Below are 20390 nucleotides of genomic sequence, written 5' to 3' on the forward strand. Positions count from 1 at the left end.
CAACAAACCATATCTGACTTAATAGTTAAATTTAGTAACCAAAATTTTTTTAGTTGTATGTCACCCCTTGATTTTCACAAACAGCTTTCAACCACAGCACACCTTAATGGGTAACAGCAGTTCCAACAAATCTATAAACTAGGCTTTGAAGAACCTCTTTTTTCACAGTTTGTGAATTTTTGGTGAAAAGCACATCCTTCACAACTTGTCAGATTAAAAAAAAACAATTATTTGATTGATTTTGACTACTGTTCTTTGTGTTCACCCTTTGTTGTTAATCACCTTCGGTTGATCATAGTTCATTTCTCCTTTATTGTGATGGAAAGGAATAAACATATCATGTACACAGCTAAACTTGTATTTAAATTGCATGCATTTAGGTCCTGTTTGTATCTGGGCACTGATCTGCATGAATATGAACCAAACTCACTTATTTCCTGTTGTTTTATATTGATCTGGATGTTCCATTTTCCAGTTGAACCGATAGACTGCTATTCCATTGTTCATGCTCGATATTAGGAATGGGATTGTCGATTCACACCTGTCTATTTATCAGCTACTCCACTGAACAATTCTATAGAATTTTAGATCTACCCCTTCTGCCTTCAGTCTTTCACATTGCAATGTCTGCTAAATGGAGCGCGCCTCTGAAACATATGAGCCCTGGTTTTGACTTACAGCTTTACTGTATCAGTTTGGGCATTGTCTCTAGGTTACTCAAGAAGTACTAATAGACCTGAACATTTTCTAGATCAATTTAGTAGTTAGATATCTTATAAAAGTTTGAGGGATACATTCACTATCCGGAACATACGGTTTTGGGTAGAATCATTGTGTATTGCATGTGTATAACAGATGCAGGCTCTTTAGAGAATGTTTTTCAAAATATTGGTGTACTTCCAAAACCTGGGTGTTTGGAGTAGAGAAATACATCCTTGTACCATGCACATATTTTTCTATGTACCTGTATGCTAGAGTCACTTGTATCTCATGGGCATTGCCATAGTTACATTGCTGTAAAATCTATGCTTTGTCCTGTGACTTTGAAAATATTTTTGCATGACTGATCACTGCAAAACTTTCACATCTGTTATTTGTGCATAATTAACCATTTATGATTATTTAAATCAAAAAAAAAGTCAGCTGAGGTAACTTGAAGCTATAATTTCTGAATTGAAAAGGAAGCTATGAAGTGTTCGTAATCTGGGGTTTAGGAACTGAGGCTTAATTTTTGAAATGGACAGAAAACCTATCTAGCTAATCTATCTCTGGAGACAGCTTATCTATTAATGTCTGTTATAAACCCACTGACTCTCACAGCTACCTGGACTATACCTCAACCCACCACGTTACTTACAAAAACTCCAGTCCTGTCTCTCAATTCCTCCGTCTCCACCGCATCTGCTCTCAGGATGAAGCTTTTCATTCTAAAACTAAGGAGGTGACCTCCTCCTTCAAAGAAAGAGGCTTTCCTTTTTCCACAATCAATGTTGCTGTCAACCACATCGGTTCCATTTTGTGCATTTTTGTCCTCACCCCATCCTCCTGCCACCTCGCCAGGGATAGGGTTCCTCTTGTCCTCACCTACTACCCCACCAGTCTTTCCGTCCAGCACATAATTCTCTGTAACTTTCACCATCTTCAGGGGGATCCCACCACCAAGCACATCTTTCCCTCTCACTTTCTGCTTTCCGTAGGGATCGCTCCCCTTTGATCTCCCTCCTGGCACGTACCCTTGCAAGCAGGAAAAAGTGCTACACCTGCTCCTACCCCTCCTGATTCACTACCATTCAGGGCTCTAGATAGTCCTTCTAGGTGAGGTGACACTTCACCTGTGAGTCTGTTGGGGTTATGTAGTATATCTGGTGCTCCCGGTGTGACCTCTTGTTTATCAGTGAGACCTAATGCCAATTGGGACACAGCTTCATCGAGCACCTACGTTTCATTCACCATAAAAAGCGGGATCTACCAGTGGCCACCTGTTTTAATTCCACTTTCCATTCCCATTCCGACATGTTAGTCCGTGGCCGCTGCTGTTGCGATGGGGTCACACTCAGGTTATTCCATCTAGGTAGTCTGCAACCTGATGGCATGAACTTCGATTTCTCAAACTTCAGCTACCACACCCCCACCCCACCCACTTCTCTATTCCCCTTCCTCTTTCGTGCTCTTACCTTACCTTCTTGCCTGCCCATTGCCTCCCTCTGGTGCTCCTCCCCCTTTTACTTTCTTCCATGGCATTCTGCCCTTTTCCTATCAGATTTCCCCCTTCTGTAGCCCTGTATCTCTTTCACCAATCAACTACTCGGCTCTTTACTTTACTCCTCCCCTTCCCCTCCGGGTTTCAACTATTACCTTGTGGTTCTTCCTCCCTCCCCCGCCCCCCACACTTTTTAGTCTGACTCCTCATCATTTTTCGTATTTGTCATGAAGGGTCTTGGCCCAAAATATCGACTCTACTCTTTTCCATAGATGCTGCCTGGCCAGCTGAGTTCCTCTAGCACTTTGTGTGTGTTGCTTGTTAATTTTAATTACCAGGAATTGACTATTTTACATTTGGCCTGCTGAGGTTGTTCCTGGCATTTATCTCTGGTTTGCCTTCATAGCTGATAAATGGGTAGGTGCTTTCTCTAGGTCATCAATCAGATATTTACTGCATGCAACAATCTCTTGCACTGAGAATTGTTTTTATATTTTTTTTCTGCAAATCAACTCGAACAGTGAAAATTGTCAATAAGAAATACAATAAGACATTTGAATGAATTAAATTGCAATAATAGTAAAAGGATTAAATTTAGTCTGGATGGGAAAAAGTCTGCTGTAGTGTAACATCTTTGGTTGTATTTCTCTCTAGCCCTACATCTGCACTCCAAACTATATGACTTTTTAAAAAAAATAATATTTTGTTGATCATTTCCTAATTGGATCTACAGCATTTCATTGTACTATTGTAGTCATTTCATTTTCTTTGCTTTGATATAAGCAACCTTAATTTTTGCTGTTGCTGTAAATTAAGAGGCAGTTGCTTTTGCACGTTGTCCCATATTTACACGTACTGAGTTTCTTTTGTATTTCTGAGCTGCAAGAAATCTTTTATCAGCTTCAGATTGGACTGTCATGTGCTGTATCCCATGCACAATGGTAGCAGTGGAAAAGCTCTGTGATTTTTTTGTTTAGTATTTCACTCTGAAGCCTATTATTTCTGAAAATTGCATGCTTTTTGTAATTCCAATATTTCTTGAAGAATGAGACACAAGGAAAGATTAAGAATAAGATATCAAGAGATGGATAATTTTTCCATTTGATTTTCATCATAGATATTCAGGATAATTACTCTTCCATGTATGGCTGTGCATTTGATGCTTCAATGAAAGGTGTCTTCAATTCAACAATGAATTTTAAAATGGTTTCTCCTGCTAGAGACATGAAATTGTACAGCAGGTTATCAAATTTCATTTTGGCACCTAGAAGGAAGCATCTAAATTTATTCTATGGTGGAATAAAATATTTTGCTTCTTTATTTAAGGCACATAATCTGTACCTGCCTATGCTGCACTTGGGAGTGCATCATTCTGAAGATTGTCAGAAGAAAGATGTATTCCATTCTGTAGCACTGATTCTTCATCTTCAGGATAAAAACAATTCCCACTAAATTGAAGAATTCAAAATTACTTTAAATACCATTGTAAGGAAGTACTGTAAACACTGAAAATGTTCAGCTGATCAGGCAGTACCTGCAAAGAAGTACAACATTTCAGTATCTTCCATCTGAACTGATACGTAAGATAATCCTGGATTGGAACTGGTGAACTCACCAGTTTATCAAATCTTAATTAATGCACAGCTGAAGCAATGCGGTTGCTAATGCTTTATTTACAACTACTGGAATAATTCCATTCCTTGTTTTGCATTTGAAAACCACACTCTTGCTCCCTGTGTTCAATATAAATCAAAGCAACAGAAAACATTTACTAATGTATGTAATAATATCAACCTTAATATTGCTGCCTACTTTTCTGATTTTTAATTGTTGCTTAATGAATTGATAAATCTGTACATGTAGAATTGGAACATTTATTTAAAATTGCTGTGAGTTACTTTTAACATTTTCAATGTGCTAATCTTACAAGTCTACTTTCTTCATGAAATGTAAAATAAAGATAGTTTGCATCTAAGGAATGAATATATATGACACTGTCAATACAATATAAATGAATTTCCTACCATCAACTATGAATATGTTTCTTTTTATGTTTTTAAAATTACTGTAATTGATTTATTTATTAATTTTAATAATAGTATTTTTGATTAATATATGAATCCCATCAACTAGCAACATATTTCATGATACTTTCATAATAAGGTTCCTTAAGTTTGTTATAGCTGGAGATGGTAGTGGCAATAAGCTCCCTCTACTTATTAAATGCTCGTAATGGCATTCATCTCAAATAGCCTCTCACAACTAAGTCCAGCTCTTGGCTTTCATATGTGGCTTAGCTACCTTGCCTGGCGGGACCGTTTCTACTAACAGGAGAAGGGGCAAAGTGGGGTTACTGGTGCCTTAAACCCAGCCACTTTGAGCCAAATGGGGCTTGTCAGCCATGGTTGGCAGCTCATCGAAGAGAAGGAAAACTCTGATCTCAAAGCTCCACTGCCTTGTGGCTATACCTAGCCATGGGGAAGGCTTTGGGAATAAACCTTGGAGCTGGAGTCCCTAAGGCAGTCTTACATTGAGTTCAATGCTGACTGACAACTCCTCTGACTTTGCTGGTGCCAAACTGTAGTGGTCTCTGTTCCTTTGGATTCATCAGCTGTGTGGAGAAGTGGAGCCTGCTACATGGGCAACAGCTTTTTCTCCATATTGTACTGCCCTGGCTTGCTAATGTAGACAGCCGAGATGCAATGTCCATGGTCGACCCTGACCAATGGAGGGATTCATATCCTAATAAATATAAATTGCAGTTATCTTTTGTGAAATGTAATCTGTTTGTTGATTTTAATTATGAACAATTCTAAAATTGCGTAATAACATCATTTATGCACTTTGTAAGATTTTGAGGTAGCAATTTTATGATTACTTGAGGAAATGACACTTGTGAAAGAACATTACATTCCTTAAAGAAATTGCAATTGGTAGTTCAAAAAACTATGGGTTATATTGTCACCAAGTTGTATTTTGGCCAATAAGCTAGACAAATTTGTGGCTTTCAGTCCCAATTCTGGAAACATGAGCTAAAAATTTGAGGACTAATTTGTAGGTGATAATTTGTGACATTGATAGAGTAGCTGTTTTTAAGATGAGATGTTAAATCAAGGTGTCTGTTCTCTTGAATGGATATAAAGATCTTGTGGTACTATTGTAAAGAAGGACAAGGGACCTATTCCAGGTGACCTAGTGACCAGTCCTGCCGAAGGTTTTCAGCCCAAAACGTTGACTGTACTCTTTTCCTAGATGCTGCCTGGCCTGCTGAGTTCCTCCAGCATTTTGTGTGTGTTGCTCAGATTTCCAGCATCGGCAGATTTTCTCTTGTTTGTAGCCTAGTGACATTAATGTCTTGATCGATGTTACAAATAAAAGCATTTTCTGGCCGTGATCACTTGGGCATTATGAAAGCTTGCCAGGCACAAATTGGTTGTTGTGTTTCTGACATTAAGACTCTTCACAAATACATCAATGACTACAGAGCTTTGAGACCTCCAGAGCCCGTGAAGAATGCTGCACAAATGAGTCCTTTTAAGAGGACTAGGTAGGTTTGACAGTATAAATAAAAAATAAACTTAGTATGACAATAGAATAAACTATGAGTGCTAAACCATAGCTTAAATGATCTGAAATATTAAGAATTAAATATATAATATGTTTTATATTATTAAACATTTATAACTAGGTTACAGAGTACCCTGCCAATAGGATTATTGAAATATTGACCATTAAAGTTCTTCCAGGATGTTCATAGGTTTCAGAAAGAATATTTCCTAAGCTACAAATGTGATCATATAAATATGAAAAAACAAACGAGAAAATCTGCAGATACTGGAAATCCAAGCAACACACACACTTGAAATACTGGAGGAACTCAGCAGGCCAGGCATGATCTATGGAAAAAAGTGCAGATGAACCCTTCGAAGGATCTCAGCCCGAAACGTCGACTGTACTTTTCTCCATAAACGCAGCCTGGCCTGCTGAGTTCCTCCAGCATTTTGTGTGTGTTGCATATAAATATAAAATACTGATTGGAAGGTTGTACTGTATTATACGTAGTTAACGATTTTAAGAAGCATCCTTTTAGCAATACGAGATCTTTGAATTTACTGTAGGTTTGAATTTTCTTTTGCTCTGTTGTCCTTCCAGTTACCACCAAGATCAGGATATTTGTCCTCGTCACAATCAACTTAATAATATGCTGTTCTGCCTCCTGATGTTCAGGCACTTCAAGTTTCCTTGTACATAAATAAATCATTGCAAGTAATTTCACCACTCAGAGCATCAATTTTCTTTCCAGTATATTTTATTTCATTAGAAACTCTTGTTGAAGATGAGTTGCAGGTTGGGCCTGTAGTGTGAAGGAGAAAGAATATGCAGGTTTATAATTAATAATGTGACTACATTGATGATTCAGCTCCTTCAGGCACTTATCAGTAATAGCCTATGATCATAAATGTTGATGTTAGCAGTTGTAATTGCTTTATAAAAAATGTAAAATGTGTAAGTCAAGTTCTTTTTAACCATTTGATGGTGCATTGCCCTCCTGATAATCATTTTGTTTTGAAGAAAATGATGGTTCAGATCACTTTGAAGTGTTGATGCTGGCATATTTTCAGAACTTGTGAGCACCATTTTCCAGTTCACTTCAGTACGCCAACTTCCCAGTTCTTCATTTGTCAGGCTCCTGTGGAGTCCGTGAAGGAACAGGAAGGAGTTCATTGAGTTTCCCCAGCACTTGTAGATTTCATGGCAGATTGGATTTGAGCTCACTCATTTGATTATAGGTTGAGGGGAAGTATATGAAACGTATGACGTTTTAAATTGTTTTGTTGCACTTTTAATTAATGATTTTATTTTAGTTACTTTATATTTTAATTTCTGCAATGTAATATTTCATAGTCTTTAAGTGTTTATGAATGTATGACATTCAGAAACATTGGAGAGAAAAAAATGGCAACTTTAACAAGTCAAGTCTACCTTGGCTCATTGTTGCAGGATTTCAGAGGACGTCTGTGAGTGATTGTTTTGACACATCACTCCTGAGGTCCTGCTGCCACTCAGCTCCAGGACCAGTTTGGCAAATAAAATTGGTAAATTGGTTTACTATTGTCACATGTACTGAGCTCCAATGAAGAACTTGTCTTGCATACCATTCATACAGATCAATTCATTACAACAGTGTATTGATGTAATACAAGAAGCAATAATAAAGTGCAGAATAAAATGTTACAGTGTAGAGAAAGTGTAGACAACAGGTGGAAGGATATAAAGAGGTAGATTGTGAGATCAAGAGTCCCATCTTATCATTCTAGGGAACTATTTAATAGTCCCATAGCAGTGAGATAGAAGCACTGCTTGAACCTGGTGGTACGTGCTTTCATGCTTTTGTATCTTCTGCCTGACAGAAGGGGGAGATTAGAGAATGTCTGGGTTTTCTAGATTTGGCCAAGGTAAGCTTGGAGAAATGGGAAGCATATGGCAAGTACATAGTGAGTCATCAGTTGATGAGCCACAGTGTTTATTTCACTGATTAGTACTAATAAATAATAATGTATTAATAAAGTATTAATACCGGGTTGTCTACTGGTTGCACTTATATCTGCACATCTTAAGGCTGAGAATTCTAGCCCCATGCCAACTATTTGAATTCTCAGTTGAAAATGGCAGCCTAACAAAATATGGCAGGATGACTGGAGTTGACTCCTGTGGATGTGAATACTAAAGCAAATACATGCTCTATGCATTTTAAAAATCACTTTTTCTTGTTCAAAAATGTACACAGCTCTACCACTTTTCTGGCCTTTTGTTTCTTAACTAAGTAGTGAAGCACTGTCTATCTTGCTATGCAGGGAATGCCTTTTTTGCTAGTGTAGTTGCATTCTCTGGTAAATCTTTCAGACAGATAATTGGATACACTTTAGTGTGACACTGTTACAGCACAGGGTGTCAGAGTTCAATTCTGACATGGTCTGTAAGAAATTTGGATGTCCTTTCTGTGAGCGTGTGGGTTTCTTCCAGGTGCTCTGGTTTACTCCCACATTCCAAAGATATACTGGTTAGAAGGTTAATTGGTCATTGTAAATCGTCCTGTGATTAGAGTAGGGTTAAATAGCTGGGTTGCTAGGTGATGTGGCTTGTTGGGCCAGAAGGGCCTGTTCTGTGCTGTATCTCTAAATAAACATTTATTGAGGCACAAAGCTGTGAAAAGAATCAATAAAGGTTGCTGAGGGGTCTTCTCTGAGTTCAGCATAGGTTGATGGAAGGAGCTCTATTTAACAAGGTGATTCGGAATACAACATCCTCCACTAAGAGCATTACAGACAGTTATGAATTTCTGGGAAATAATGGTGACCATTCACCACTTGTGCAGAAGTGATTGCATTGGCTCACCGGTGATACTGTGTGGATGAAGTACACATGCTTGATTGTTAAAATATACCAACACCAAAAACACTTCATTTTCAACAATCCCAGCAACTATAATTTATGTTATTTCCATGATTGTTCAGTGAAAAGTTATCTCATGTTTGTTTGTGCTCAGGGAAAAAATAAAATCATCTCTCAATCTGTGGGGCTCATATTGATCTCCACCTGCACTTCACAATGTGGAAATGAGTTCTGCTTTGAATGGAATGTGTTCTAAAGTTGTATTTACATTGCCAAGGTGACAAAGCTAATGTAATAAAACCCAGTCAGGTTGAGGCTGACCGGAGCAAATTAACCTGGGAATTTTTGGGAGAAGAATTACTCTCCTGGTTATTGATATGTTGTGGAAACTTTTAGCAACAGAAATGCAGCATAAGGATTTTCATTTTAGTAAATTTAAATTTTTTATATCTGTGGCACTGCCATAGTTAACTTGTGTGTAATGATCAAATTATATTTTCATGCACACAATACTGATGCTACTGTTTGCTGCTGTACTGCAAAAAATGGATTTGTAATAATCATGTGAACCAATTTTCAAGTGAAGAAATGCAGCTTGATTTTTCTGTGTCTGCCTATTCAAATCTGAGACATTCACCCAAGTTCTCTGTATTTGAGTCAATTTGCTGAACATATGCTAACTTAGGTGTAGATTGGTATTGGTTCTCCCTGCTCACTGTGGCTCTGGACATTCTAGAAATGGAAGAGAGAGAAAGACACATACACAAACCTTGCATTGTAAGGACTGTAATTTCCAATGTGTTTAGCTAGAAAACAGTGAAGCGTATTATGAATTTTTCAAGATATTCCTCGTGCAATTAATTGTAGTTATCCAACGCTCTTATTCTGCCATCAGTGTTTCTATTTATTTGAATTTATAGATTATGAGCTAAACTTATTAAGGGTGTAATTTAATGTTGAAATCAAATATAACTGATTCAATTTTGAAATAAAGACAGCTTAAGCTACGAAAAAAGTTGCAAGTTTTGTAATATTTGGAAAGAGATATTTTAACCTTTTGAAATGTAGACTAGAAACATATACCTCTTCCACGCCCCCCCCCATAGACACTGAAAATGCTTATGTATTTATCATGTTTCTATAAATACATAACAATAATGTTGAAACGTCTAATCCTTGGACAAAATGCACTTTATATGGAAAACTAATCAAAAATTTGCTACATATCTGTTATAGTGAATAAAAAAGATGCGTTCAACTTTTCAGTTAAGTATGTATTACTGAAGATAACGTCTATCTTTGCATATCTTTTAATCTCCCGAATATCTTTTTAGGAGATGGTACTATTTGAATTGAAACTGGTATTTTTGTGAAAGAAACAGAATTAGGTGTAGGTTGTACACTTTGTGCCTGACTAGTCATTGTATAAGATCATGGCTGATCTTCTATTCTCAATGTCAATTTCCTGCATTTAACCCAAAATCCCTTGATATCTTCTTCATATTCTTCAGAGTAATGGGTCTAATATTCTTCATCTAAGAATCAAGGTTTTACAATGATATTTAGTCACTCCTTTGCTTAGCCTAGGTTTAAGGACTAGGTGCCTTTCCTAAAGTTATGCAGCAGATAGATCTTACTTCATCCTCTAATGCGTAATTCTCTTAGCAAAATTTTGTGTGGTGGAGGGGAAATTATTGCCTTAAAGCTGTTTAAAATAATAGACTGGTCTCATGATCGTGTATCTGGACTAGCAAACCTGAGGTCAATGCTTGTAAATTATTGAATTTAAATTGGAAGGTTGCTGAGCTAGAAAACAAATGCTATGAAAGCTGCTGGATTTTTGTAAAAAACCTAGTGATTCTCTAATCACTTTCCAGAAGGGGGCTCCTCCTTCACTTGCTGTTTGTGTTTGATAGTTGAAGCTTAATATGAATATTGAGGGAGTGTGTATCTGTGGAGACAAAGGGATGTTTCTGGCAGAGATCCTGAATCAATATAGACAGTTAATGTTTTGGGTGAAGACCTAACATCAGGGCGGTGGTTCAGCATCTTGATCCAAAAAGTTGACTGCTTGACCCATTGAGTTCCTCCAGTAGTTTGTGTTTTTATTCAGGTCTTTTTTGGGAATGGGATGGAGAAAGACTGAGGAAAACTGTCTTTAGAAAATGCTTTGAGAAAGCCAATGTACCTCCATTCTATGGAAAGAACTACTGGGTATTGTAATGGTACGGTGAAATCCATGTGTCAGTATCTCTCAGTCTCAGGAGGTGGATAGTATTGGTAGTGGCATCCCTGATTGCCAAGTTACATGTTTTGAGCTAAATTAAGAATATCCTTTAAAGGAAGGATATGGTTATGAAAGATACTTAGAGAATTGAATAATTGTCTTTCAACTTTATTTGGGGACTTAAAATTAAATTTTGCTTCTATAAAATAAAAAAAAAATATATATATATATATATATATATATACACACACACACACCCCTACGCCCTGTGACAAAGTTTTCACTGAATTACATAAGATACGGGACAAGTGAAGTAGGTCAAGTAGTGCTTTGGAGGAGCTGAGAAATTCAGTAAGGGTGCTTTAGATATTTGACGTTGCCATCTCAAACACAGACAGGAAAGATGAAGTGATGTTAATTGGGGTTGTGGAAGTAAGCATTGGATTAAATGGATATCTTGAAGGGATAGTAGAACTTGGAGATACAGAGAATATGATCTAGAGAGCACATAGAGGTGATTAGTTGCAGGTGACTTTTATAATTCAGGATCTTGTTATACTGCCAGGTCAGTGTAGGCTACTGAACATGTGGAAGACAGATGTATAGGCCAGGATATGGATGGCAGAGTTGTGCATAAGCCTACATTTATGATGTGTGATAGGAGAACTTTGGAGTAAATTTGTCTAGGGTTGCAAAAGAAGAGTTATGGATTTCAGGAGTAAGCAGACTTTGGCATTAGTCACAGACATTGGGAGGTGGAATTAGGTAGTTTTAGGGGATAGAGAGAAAATAGAGTTGGTAGCTCAGTTAATATATCAAAACTGCACAGAATTTGGGTCAGCATCAGGCACTGCTTGTGGAAAAGGGTGGAGTTGGTGGCTTGGGTGTGTAGTCCATGAGCAGATCTGAAGTCCATGGTTTCTGCCTTCCCAATATTTAATTAGACACATAAACTAAATGACAAAGCAGAGGTAATGGAGGGGTCAAGAGATGACTGTAATTATACCATAAAGGAGAATATATGGAAACTGGAGTGAATCGAAGATCTTCTGGGTCTTCAAATATAGGTAGTGAGAAACAGATAAATATATGGTTCTGAATAGACAGACAAGTATAGAGATAGATAGTCCCATAATAATATGATTAACCAAAGAAGCTATAGCTCAAGAAAAACAGGAGAAAAGTGTGCTGCCATTGAAACACAGGTGTTACTTGTGACTTGGCATAGGTAATTTTATTGCAAAGACAAGAGTAAAAAAACAGCGAAAGGCTTAAATATGGAATAGTAGGAAAGACTTGCCTGTTGCAAGTCACCCAATGAATCTTCTGCTTTATTTCCTCGATCCTTGATCTCCATCCCTTCCCAAATACCAAAAGCTTAAATTCACCAAAACTATTACAGTGTTCATGTAGTTCTCATTTTGAGACTATACATGTTGAAGTGTGAAAATAAAAAAAGTAAGCAACATATACAAAACAACACACACAAAAATTGCTGGTGAACGCAGCGGGCCAGGCAGCATCTATAGGAAGAGGTACAGTCGACGTCTCGGCCCGAAACGTCGATTGTACCTCTTCCTATAGATGCTGCCTGGCCCGCTGCGTTCACCAGCAATTTTTATGTGTGTTACTTGAAATTCCAGCATCTGCAGATTTCCTCGTGAACACATATAAAAGTTGCATCTGCAGATTTTCTCTTGTTGAAATAAAAAAAAGTAACCAATTTTTAGTATCCATTTTGAAGTAGATTTTGAAGTAAGTATTTGACAGATTTTAGAAAAGGGTTTAGTGCACAGAAAACTGCCAGTCAGGATGAATCATTTGATTATTTCTACTTTTTGACCTCAATTTTCAAGCCCAGAAGAGGAGCAGTAATCATTGCATGTACAGTTCATCATAAAAATAACTATTGTTGCTGATGAAGCCAGACCATGTGTTGACTTTAGGTTGCCAGCAGATCTCATTACCCTGTTAATATTTCTTAAATGGAAAGCAAAGTCTTTAGGAGTAATGGAGAGGGGCGACAGATAGTGATGCAAAATACATAACAATTTGATTTGCCCACCCCTCCCCCACTTGCACTTAATGAGTTGGTAGAGCTTGTTTACTTCCTTCACTTTTCTCAAGGCCATATAAGGTTCTTTTATCATCGTATAAAATGAAATAATTTCACCTGCTGATCAAAATCAAATTTGAAAAACTATTCATTTTGTACTTTTTTGCTTGATCAAAACTTAAATAATTTAGCATCTTGTAAAGTAAAATGGCTAAATTTAATTTTGCCTCATTGAAATTCTAAAGTCACAAATCCTGTTGGTTATTTATGTTGATGTTAACTTTTTGTTCTAGATAATTGAGACTGAGAATATGATGGACCGAATTGTGACTGGCTTAGCTGAGTCTAGTATCAAGGTGCGGTTAGCTGCTGTCAGGTATGAACTATTGAAACTTAAATGTCTAGAATTTAGTTTGATGAGTCGATGGTAAATATATTATTAGAAACTGAAACTTCGATTATCAACCAATGACATTTTGGGTATATAATAAAATGTGAAATAAATCAGATTTATGATATTAGCTAAATAGGATTCGGTTAAACATAACATATTCTTCAGTTTTGTAAATATAAAAAGTTAAAATATGTTTGAGGGCAGATTCTTGCCCATATTAAAACCCTTGTTTACTGTCCTGCAATGAGAATGTTTGTTCATACTAACCTATTATTTGGCTGAAAAATAAGAAGCAAATTGTAGTTCTGTGTTTGAATGATTGGATCAAGGCATTATTTTCAACGGAACTACTGCTTACTGGATTTTCTTTTGTTTTTCACACCATTCTCTGTAAACTCAACACTATTGTGTATGAAAATCCCAGGAGATCAGGTTTCTGCAATTCTCAAACCACCCCTTCTGGCACCAACAATCATTCCACGGTCAAGATCTCTTAGATCACATTTTTTCCCCCATTGTGATGTTTGGCCTGAGCAACAACTAAACTCTTGAGCATGTCTGCATGCTTTTATACATTGAGTTGCTGCCATGTTAATGGCTGATTAGATATTTGTATTAATGAGCAGGTGTACCTAATAAAGTGGCCACTGAGTGTAGATTTATACAGCAAGGAATTGGGTCCTTTGGCCCAACTTGTCCAAGCTGACCATCTTCTATCTACTTTCTCTTAATTCTTACATTCCAAGTAATAAATGATTTTTGATGAAGGCGGATGATGTACCGTTTATTCTTTTCCCGATTTGTTATAATTTGAGAAAAAAAGAATTTCTGTATTTCAGTTGGCAGTCTAGAAATACATCCTTTTATTTAGGATTACCTTCCTTTTTGTAACAGAGGGCTGTTCTTGCTGGACCCAGTCGTTGCCCTTGTGCTTCTAGCTTTCCCTGCTCATCTTATCTGGATGAAGAGGTCATTCCTTGAAGATGCTCTGCAACCTTGACTCAGGCACTGACATCTCAGCTATGCTGTTCTTAAATATTATAATTATTGAAAAAATTATTAAATAGATTTTAAGAAGCAAAATAGTTAAGTTTTAAGCGTATAAAACATAGTGCATTCTCCTTGGCCTAATCTAGCATAAATTTTCCATTGAGGTCACTAAGGTCTTTGAACCAATGCCACATTTGATCTGACCTTGGATTGGTGTATCAGTTTCTGCCTCGTAATGCTGAGGAATCCTAACAATTCTAGATCCTGCTGCTGTATCTCATGTGGAGGTGAGTGACAGAGCAAGATGACTGTCACTCAATGAGTCTGTTTTCCATGTTCACTATAGTATGAGTTGAAGCCTGAGACTTGCTGATAGTCAGTGGCTGAAAGCTGATGGTTGTAATTGCAACCAGTGACTCCAGACCAGTAGGATTCACCCCATTACTTACACACTGAAGAAGTCACTGCACGTCATTGACTTTTTACGTCCTGAGGCTGTGAAAGGTATTATAATTTTTCTTTGCTTCCAGCATCTCAGTCGCATCATTTAGACTTCTCAAGAACTACATATAAAGCCAATGTTTACAGAATCTCTAATAGCTCAGTTTGACTCGGGTATTATCTTGCTGAAGAGTTGATGAATTTCTTTTTATGTTAGTAAATCAATCCCAGTGCCAAAACTACCCAAGTAATGTATGATGAGCCTTTGTAAAATTAAAAAGAAGTTAACTCATTTTTATATTTTGTCATTATCATATTATTATTTTAATGAAGGTCCAATTGCATTAACTTTTGATTTTTTTTCCACACTCCAAGGTTTTCTTTTAATTATTCATAACCCCTGATTGTGGAAACTTCAGTCATGATCTTTTTTAATACTTCCCACTTAGATTAATGTTACTTTATTGATATTGTTTACAGATTGTTCGGTATTTCCAAGCTATCTATCTATTAATCTGGATATATTCTCCTATATAGTACAGAGCCGAAACCCAACATTGAAAGCACTCATTACTGCATGCCATGTGGACAATTCTATTTTTAACCCAATTCTCTGGCCCTTAACTTTCAAGCTGTTCTCTTAAGTGAAAAGACTGCTTGTAATTCCAATTTTCTCAATTTCTCCTGGCAACTTCCAGCATGGAATCCTTATAAATTAATGAGTGCACTATTTTAATATCTTTTTCACTTTTTGGTCTGATTTTCAACAGAGTTTGCTGGATGTTAGTGACCAATTATACACTTCTTGAATAATACTTGTAGTCTTTACTGCAACTTCTGTTGTAGTAACTTCATTGTCTGAAATGTTGTTTTGTAAAATTCATCTGTCATAATACTCAGGAGCTCAGGAATATTCCCAATCAGTTTCTATCTTTCCAGGAGCCCATTTACTCCTCTCTTATGTATTATTGTTACAATGATTACACTATTGATATTCAGCTTGTTTTTCTTTACTTCGTTGTGTTCTCATTTATTTGTTTGGGAGGCATGATATTAGCTAGCTTCTGATCCTTCACTGTCTCTAAATCCAGTCGATTCAGGAAATTGTAATAAATATTACCTATGGTTTTTGTTTGTTACATTTAACATTCGGAGGTGGGGAAAACTGGTTCTGGTTGTTTGTGTCAGTTTATTCCTGTGAATGTTTCTAAATCAATTATAAATTTGTTCTCAAAAGGTTCAAAGTATACTTATTATCAAAGTATCTATAAATTATACAACTTTGAGATTCATCGGCTTACAGGCAGCCACAAAACAGGAGTAATATTCAGTAATCTTCAGTAACATTCAGTTTTACCTTAAAAAAATTTGCAATATATACTGCGATTCTGAAAAGGAAAATAGATGGGTTGTCTACTTGTCTGCCAAACCAGCCTCCTGCTACTGATAAGCATCAGTCTGTTTTTAATAAGTTGTTACGTTTGGCTGCTTCAGGTATTGACAGCAGTGTGTCTTAAATACTATCATTTATTCGGAGATACAGTGCGGAATAGGTCCTTCGAGCCACACTGTTCCAGTAACCCCTGTTTTAATCCTGTCCTCATTACAGGATAACTACACTGGTGCCCATCTGGCATAATCATAGTTTTTCAATATTTGATCATTCTATTCTCCTGTACAAAAGAAGGATAATCATTTGTCATAAACATTCGTATACTTATTTTTAAGAAGATTTGTTTATTTTTCCAACTTGCATTCCCAGGTGTTTGCACAGTCTGTCCAGGTCGGTACAACAGCTTCGGACAAGTTTTCAGGATCATACCGTATGGAAACCACTAATGAAGGTAGAAGTAAGATACATTTACAGTAGTTTTGATTATATCAGAATAAATCTTAAATATTTAGTTTCTCAGTGGAGCTCCAGTTTTTAGGAAATTATTATTGCTGCTGCCATTCCTCTGAAGAGTGTGATGCAGACATGGAAGTTGAGTATAATTATATATTGCCATTTTGTACCAATTAAGGCAATTGGTACACTGTGAATTCACTCTACTAAGTATGTCAGTGACTATAATTTTAACAATTTTTTTGAATAAAATTATTTCAGTATCTAATAAACAATCCACTAGTAGATTTAATATTAGTATTCAACTGTAGTGTGTTCAAAATGTGTGCTTAATGAAAATATGGCATGTTTGAAATTTAGTGTGAAGTGAGTATACTTCAAATATAAAATTTCAATTTAGCAAATTGCAAATAAAATTTTAGTAAAGACCAGGTACAGTCTTGTGAATTAGAAGAAAAGACAAAGAAGTTATAGTTCTTCTCCAACTCATTTGCAAAAATCATTGAATATAGAAATCATACTTTACAACTTCGAAGCTATTCCACCAAATACATTGAAGCTCTAAAATGTTTCAAAGTAAAGGTTGTGGGATGCTTGTTATTTAGAAAATTTATGGATTGTATTCATTATCACAGAATTAATTACAGATTTCAAAATTATACTAACATAATAAGGGTTAAAAGGGTTAAGTGAACAGGAGCATTTCAGTTACTGCTCTGCTATGCACCCATGCAGTTTCGAGGGAACAGTGGTCTAATCCCATTTTGCCCAAATTGTTGCAACCTGTTTCTTTAAATTATTCCTACTTCGCATTTGAAAATTAACGTTCAATCTGCATTCACACTCTATACGACACAACACTCTAAATTCTGGTCACACCTCTACTTTCATGCATGCCTCCTCTGTCCATTTGACAGCCATCTTACATCTGTGCCCTTTGTTCACAATCCTTCAGCCATTGGTGGTTTCTTTTTATTTACATTGGCTAAATCTTCATAATTTAAGGAACCAATTTCTTTTTAATTTATTGTTCCATCAATGGTAATCATGATTGCTCATCAGTGAAACCATTTTTAGCAAACCATATATTTAATTGCAGAACTTTGACAATTAGATACAGTATTCCAACTGAAACTATTTCAGTGTTCTACATGAATTCATCATAACCTGATCTTTGGACTCTTTTCTCAGGATAATAAATAAATCCCAGGGCCCTGTATATATTACCTGTCCTGCTCACAAACATCCTCATGTCTTCCCTTCTTTCTCCTCCTTTGTATGTGTATCATATCTCTAAATCATCCTACAGAAATGTAGTACCTCACTTCAATTTGATTCTCATTCACCTTATTTTAGTGAGTTCTGCCAACCTGTAAATGTCTTTCTGAAGCCTATTGCCAGGTCTTTAGTTTATCATACTTCTGTGTTGCTCATCATGGTCAAATTTCAAAAATTTCACATTGAATCTGAGTCATGTTTGTAATTTTATGTCTAAGTACTGAAACCTTGGAGATCTTCATTGAATTGGGGTAAGGATGAATTGTACAAAAGGGGCAGGTTGCATCTTAACAGACGGGGGACCAGCGTTCTGGCAGACAGGGTTGTCACAGCTATACGGGTGTGTTTAAACTAAATAGTGGGGGGGGAGGAGAGGAAATGTAAGGATGGAGTTAAAGGGAAAGAGAGAATAAGGAAAGTTAAGAAAGACAACAGAATTAACGGGGCAGAAAGCTCAAGAAGGGATCGGAGGGTATGGCCAAGTGCAATAGGAATCGATGTGAAAGGTGAGGGGAGTAATGGATTATAAGTATTATATATGAATGCACGAAGTATAAGAAATAAAGTGGATGAGCTTGAGGCTCAGATGGAAATTGGCAAGTATGATGTTGTAGGAATAACAGAGACATGGCTGCAAGAGGACCAGGGCTGGGAAATTAATATTCAAGGGTATATGTCATATCGAAAGGACAGACAGGTGGGCAGAGGGGGTGGGGTGGCTCTGTTGGTGAGGAATGAAATTCAGTCCCTTGCGAGGGGTGACATAGAATCAGGAGATGTAGAGTCAGTATGGATAGAACTGAGAAATTGTAAGGGCAAAAAGACCCTAATGAGAGTTATCTACAGGCCCCCAAACAGTAGTCTGGATGTAGGGTGTAAGTTGAATCAAGAGTTAAAATTGGCATGTCACAAAGGTAGTGCTACGGTTGTTATGGGGGATTTCAACATGCAGGTAGACTGGGAAAATCAGGTTGGTACTGGACCCCAAGATAGGGAGTTTGTGGAGTGCCTCCGAGATGGATTCTTAGAGCAGCTTGTACTGAAACCTACCAGGGAGAAGGCAATTCTGGATTTAGTGTTGTGTAATAAACCGGATTTGATATGGGAACTTGAGGTAAAGGAGCCATTAGGAGGTAGTGACCATAATATGATAAGTTTTAATCTACTATTTGAGAGGGAGAAGGGAAAATCGGAAGTGTCAGTATTGCAGTTGAACAAAGGGGACTATGGAGCCATGAGGGAGGAGCTGGCCAAAGTTGACTGGAAAGATACCCTAGCAGGGATGACAGTGGAAAAACAATGGCAGGTATTTCTAGGAATAATACAGAAGGTGCAGGATCAGTTCATTCCAAAGAGGAAGAAAGATTCTAAGGGGAGTAAGGGGCGACCGTGGCTGACAAGAGAAGTCAAGGACAGTATAAAAATAAAAGATAACAGAGAAGCATAACATAGCAAAGATGAGCGAGAAGCCAGGACTGGGAAACTTACAAAGAGCAACAGAGGATAACTAAAAAGGCAATACGGGGAGAAAAGATGAGATACAAAGGCAAGCTAGCCAAAAATATAAAGGAGGATAGTAAAAGCTTCTTTAGGTATGTGAAGAGGAAAAAATTAGTTAAGACCAAAGTTGGGCCCTTGAAGACAGAAATGGATGAATTTATTATGGGGAACAAAGAAATGGCAGGCGAGTTGAACAGATACTTTGGATCTGTCTTCACTAGGAAAGACACAAATAATCTCCCAGATGTAATAGTGGCCGGAGGACCTAGGGTAACGGAGGAACTGCAGGAGATCACATTAGGCAGAAAATGGTGTTGGATAGACTGATGGGACTGAAGGCTGATAAATCCCCAGGGCCTGATGGTCTGCACCCCAGGGTACTTAAGGAGGTGGCTCTAGAAATCGTGGATGCATTGGTAATTATTTTCCAATGTTCTATAGATTCAGGATCAGTTCCTGAGGACGGGAGGGTAGCTAATGTTATCCCACTTTTTAAGAAAGGAGGGAGAGAGAAAACAGGGAATTATAGACCAGTTAGCCTGACATCAGTGGTGGAGAAGATGCTAGAATCAATTATAAAAGATGAAATAGTGGCACATTTGGATAACTATAACAGGATTGGTCCGAGTCAGCATGGATTTACGAAGGGGAAATCATGCCTGATTAATCTTCTGGAATTTTTTGAGGATGTAACTATGAAAATGGACAAGGGAGACCCAGTGGATATAGTGTACCTAGACTTTCAGAAAGCCTTTGATAAGGTCCCACATAGGAGATTAGTGGGCAAAATTAGAGCACATGGTATTGAGGGTAGGGTACTGACATGGATAGAAAATTGGTTGGCAGACAGGAAACAAAGAGTTAGGGATTAACGGGTCCTTTTCAGAATGGCAGGCGGTGATTAGTGGGGTACCGCAAGGCTTGGTGCTGGGACCACAGCTATTTATAATATACGTTAATAATTTAGATGAAGGGATTAAAAGTAACATTAGCAAATTTGCAGATGACACAAAGCTGGGTGGCAGTGTGAAATGTGTGGAGGATGTTGAGATAATGCAGGATGAC

General features: G+C 37.2%; 1 protein-coding gene across 2 annotated transcripts in view; it reads left to right on the forward strand.

Annotated features, from left to right (window-relative positions):
• The window catches only part of armc8 (armadillo repeat containing 8), a 132839-nt gene that overhangs the window by 52294 nt on the left and 60155 nt on the right, over window positions 1-20390 (forward strand). Inside the window, exons 13-14 of one of the 2 annotated variants that reach the window (XM_072261584.1) lie at window positions 13170-13252; window positions 16464-16551. In XM_072261584.1, coding sequence (XP_072117685.1) covers window positions 13170-13252; window positions 16464-16551 — 171 coding nt within the window. The remainder of the gene's footprint in view (window positions 1-13169; window positions 13253-16463; window positions 16552-20390) is intronic. The other variant, XM_072261585.1, reaches the window with a different exon arrangement.

This window comes from Mobula birostris, chromosome 6 (genome assembly GCF_030028105.1).
Source record: "Mobula birostris isolate sMobBir1 chromosome 6, sMobBir1.hap1, whole genome shotgun sequence".
In the NCBI taxonomy this organism is placed as follows: Eukaryota; Metazoa; Chordata; class Chondrichthyes; order Myliobatiformes; family Myliobatidae; genus Mobula; species Mobula birostris.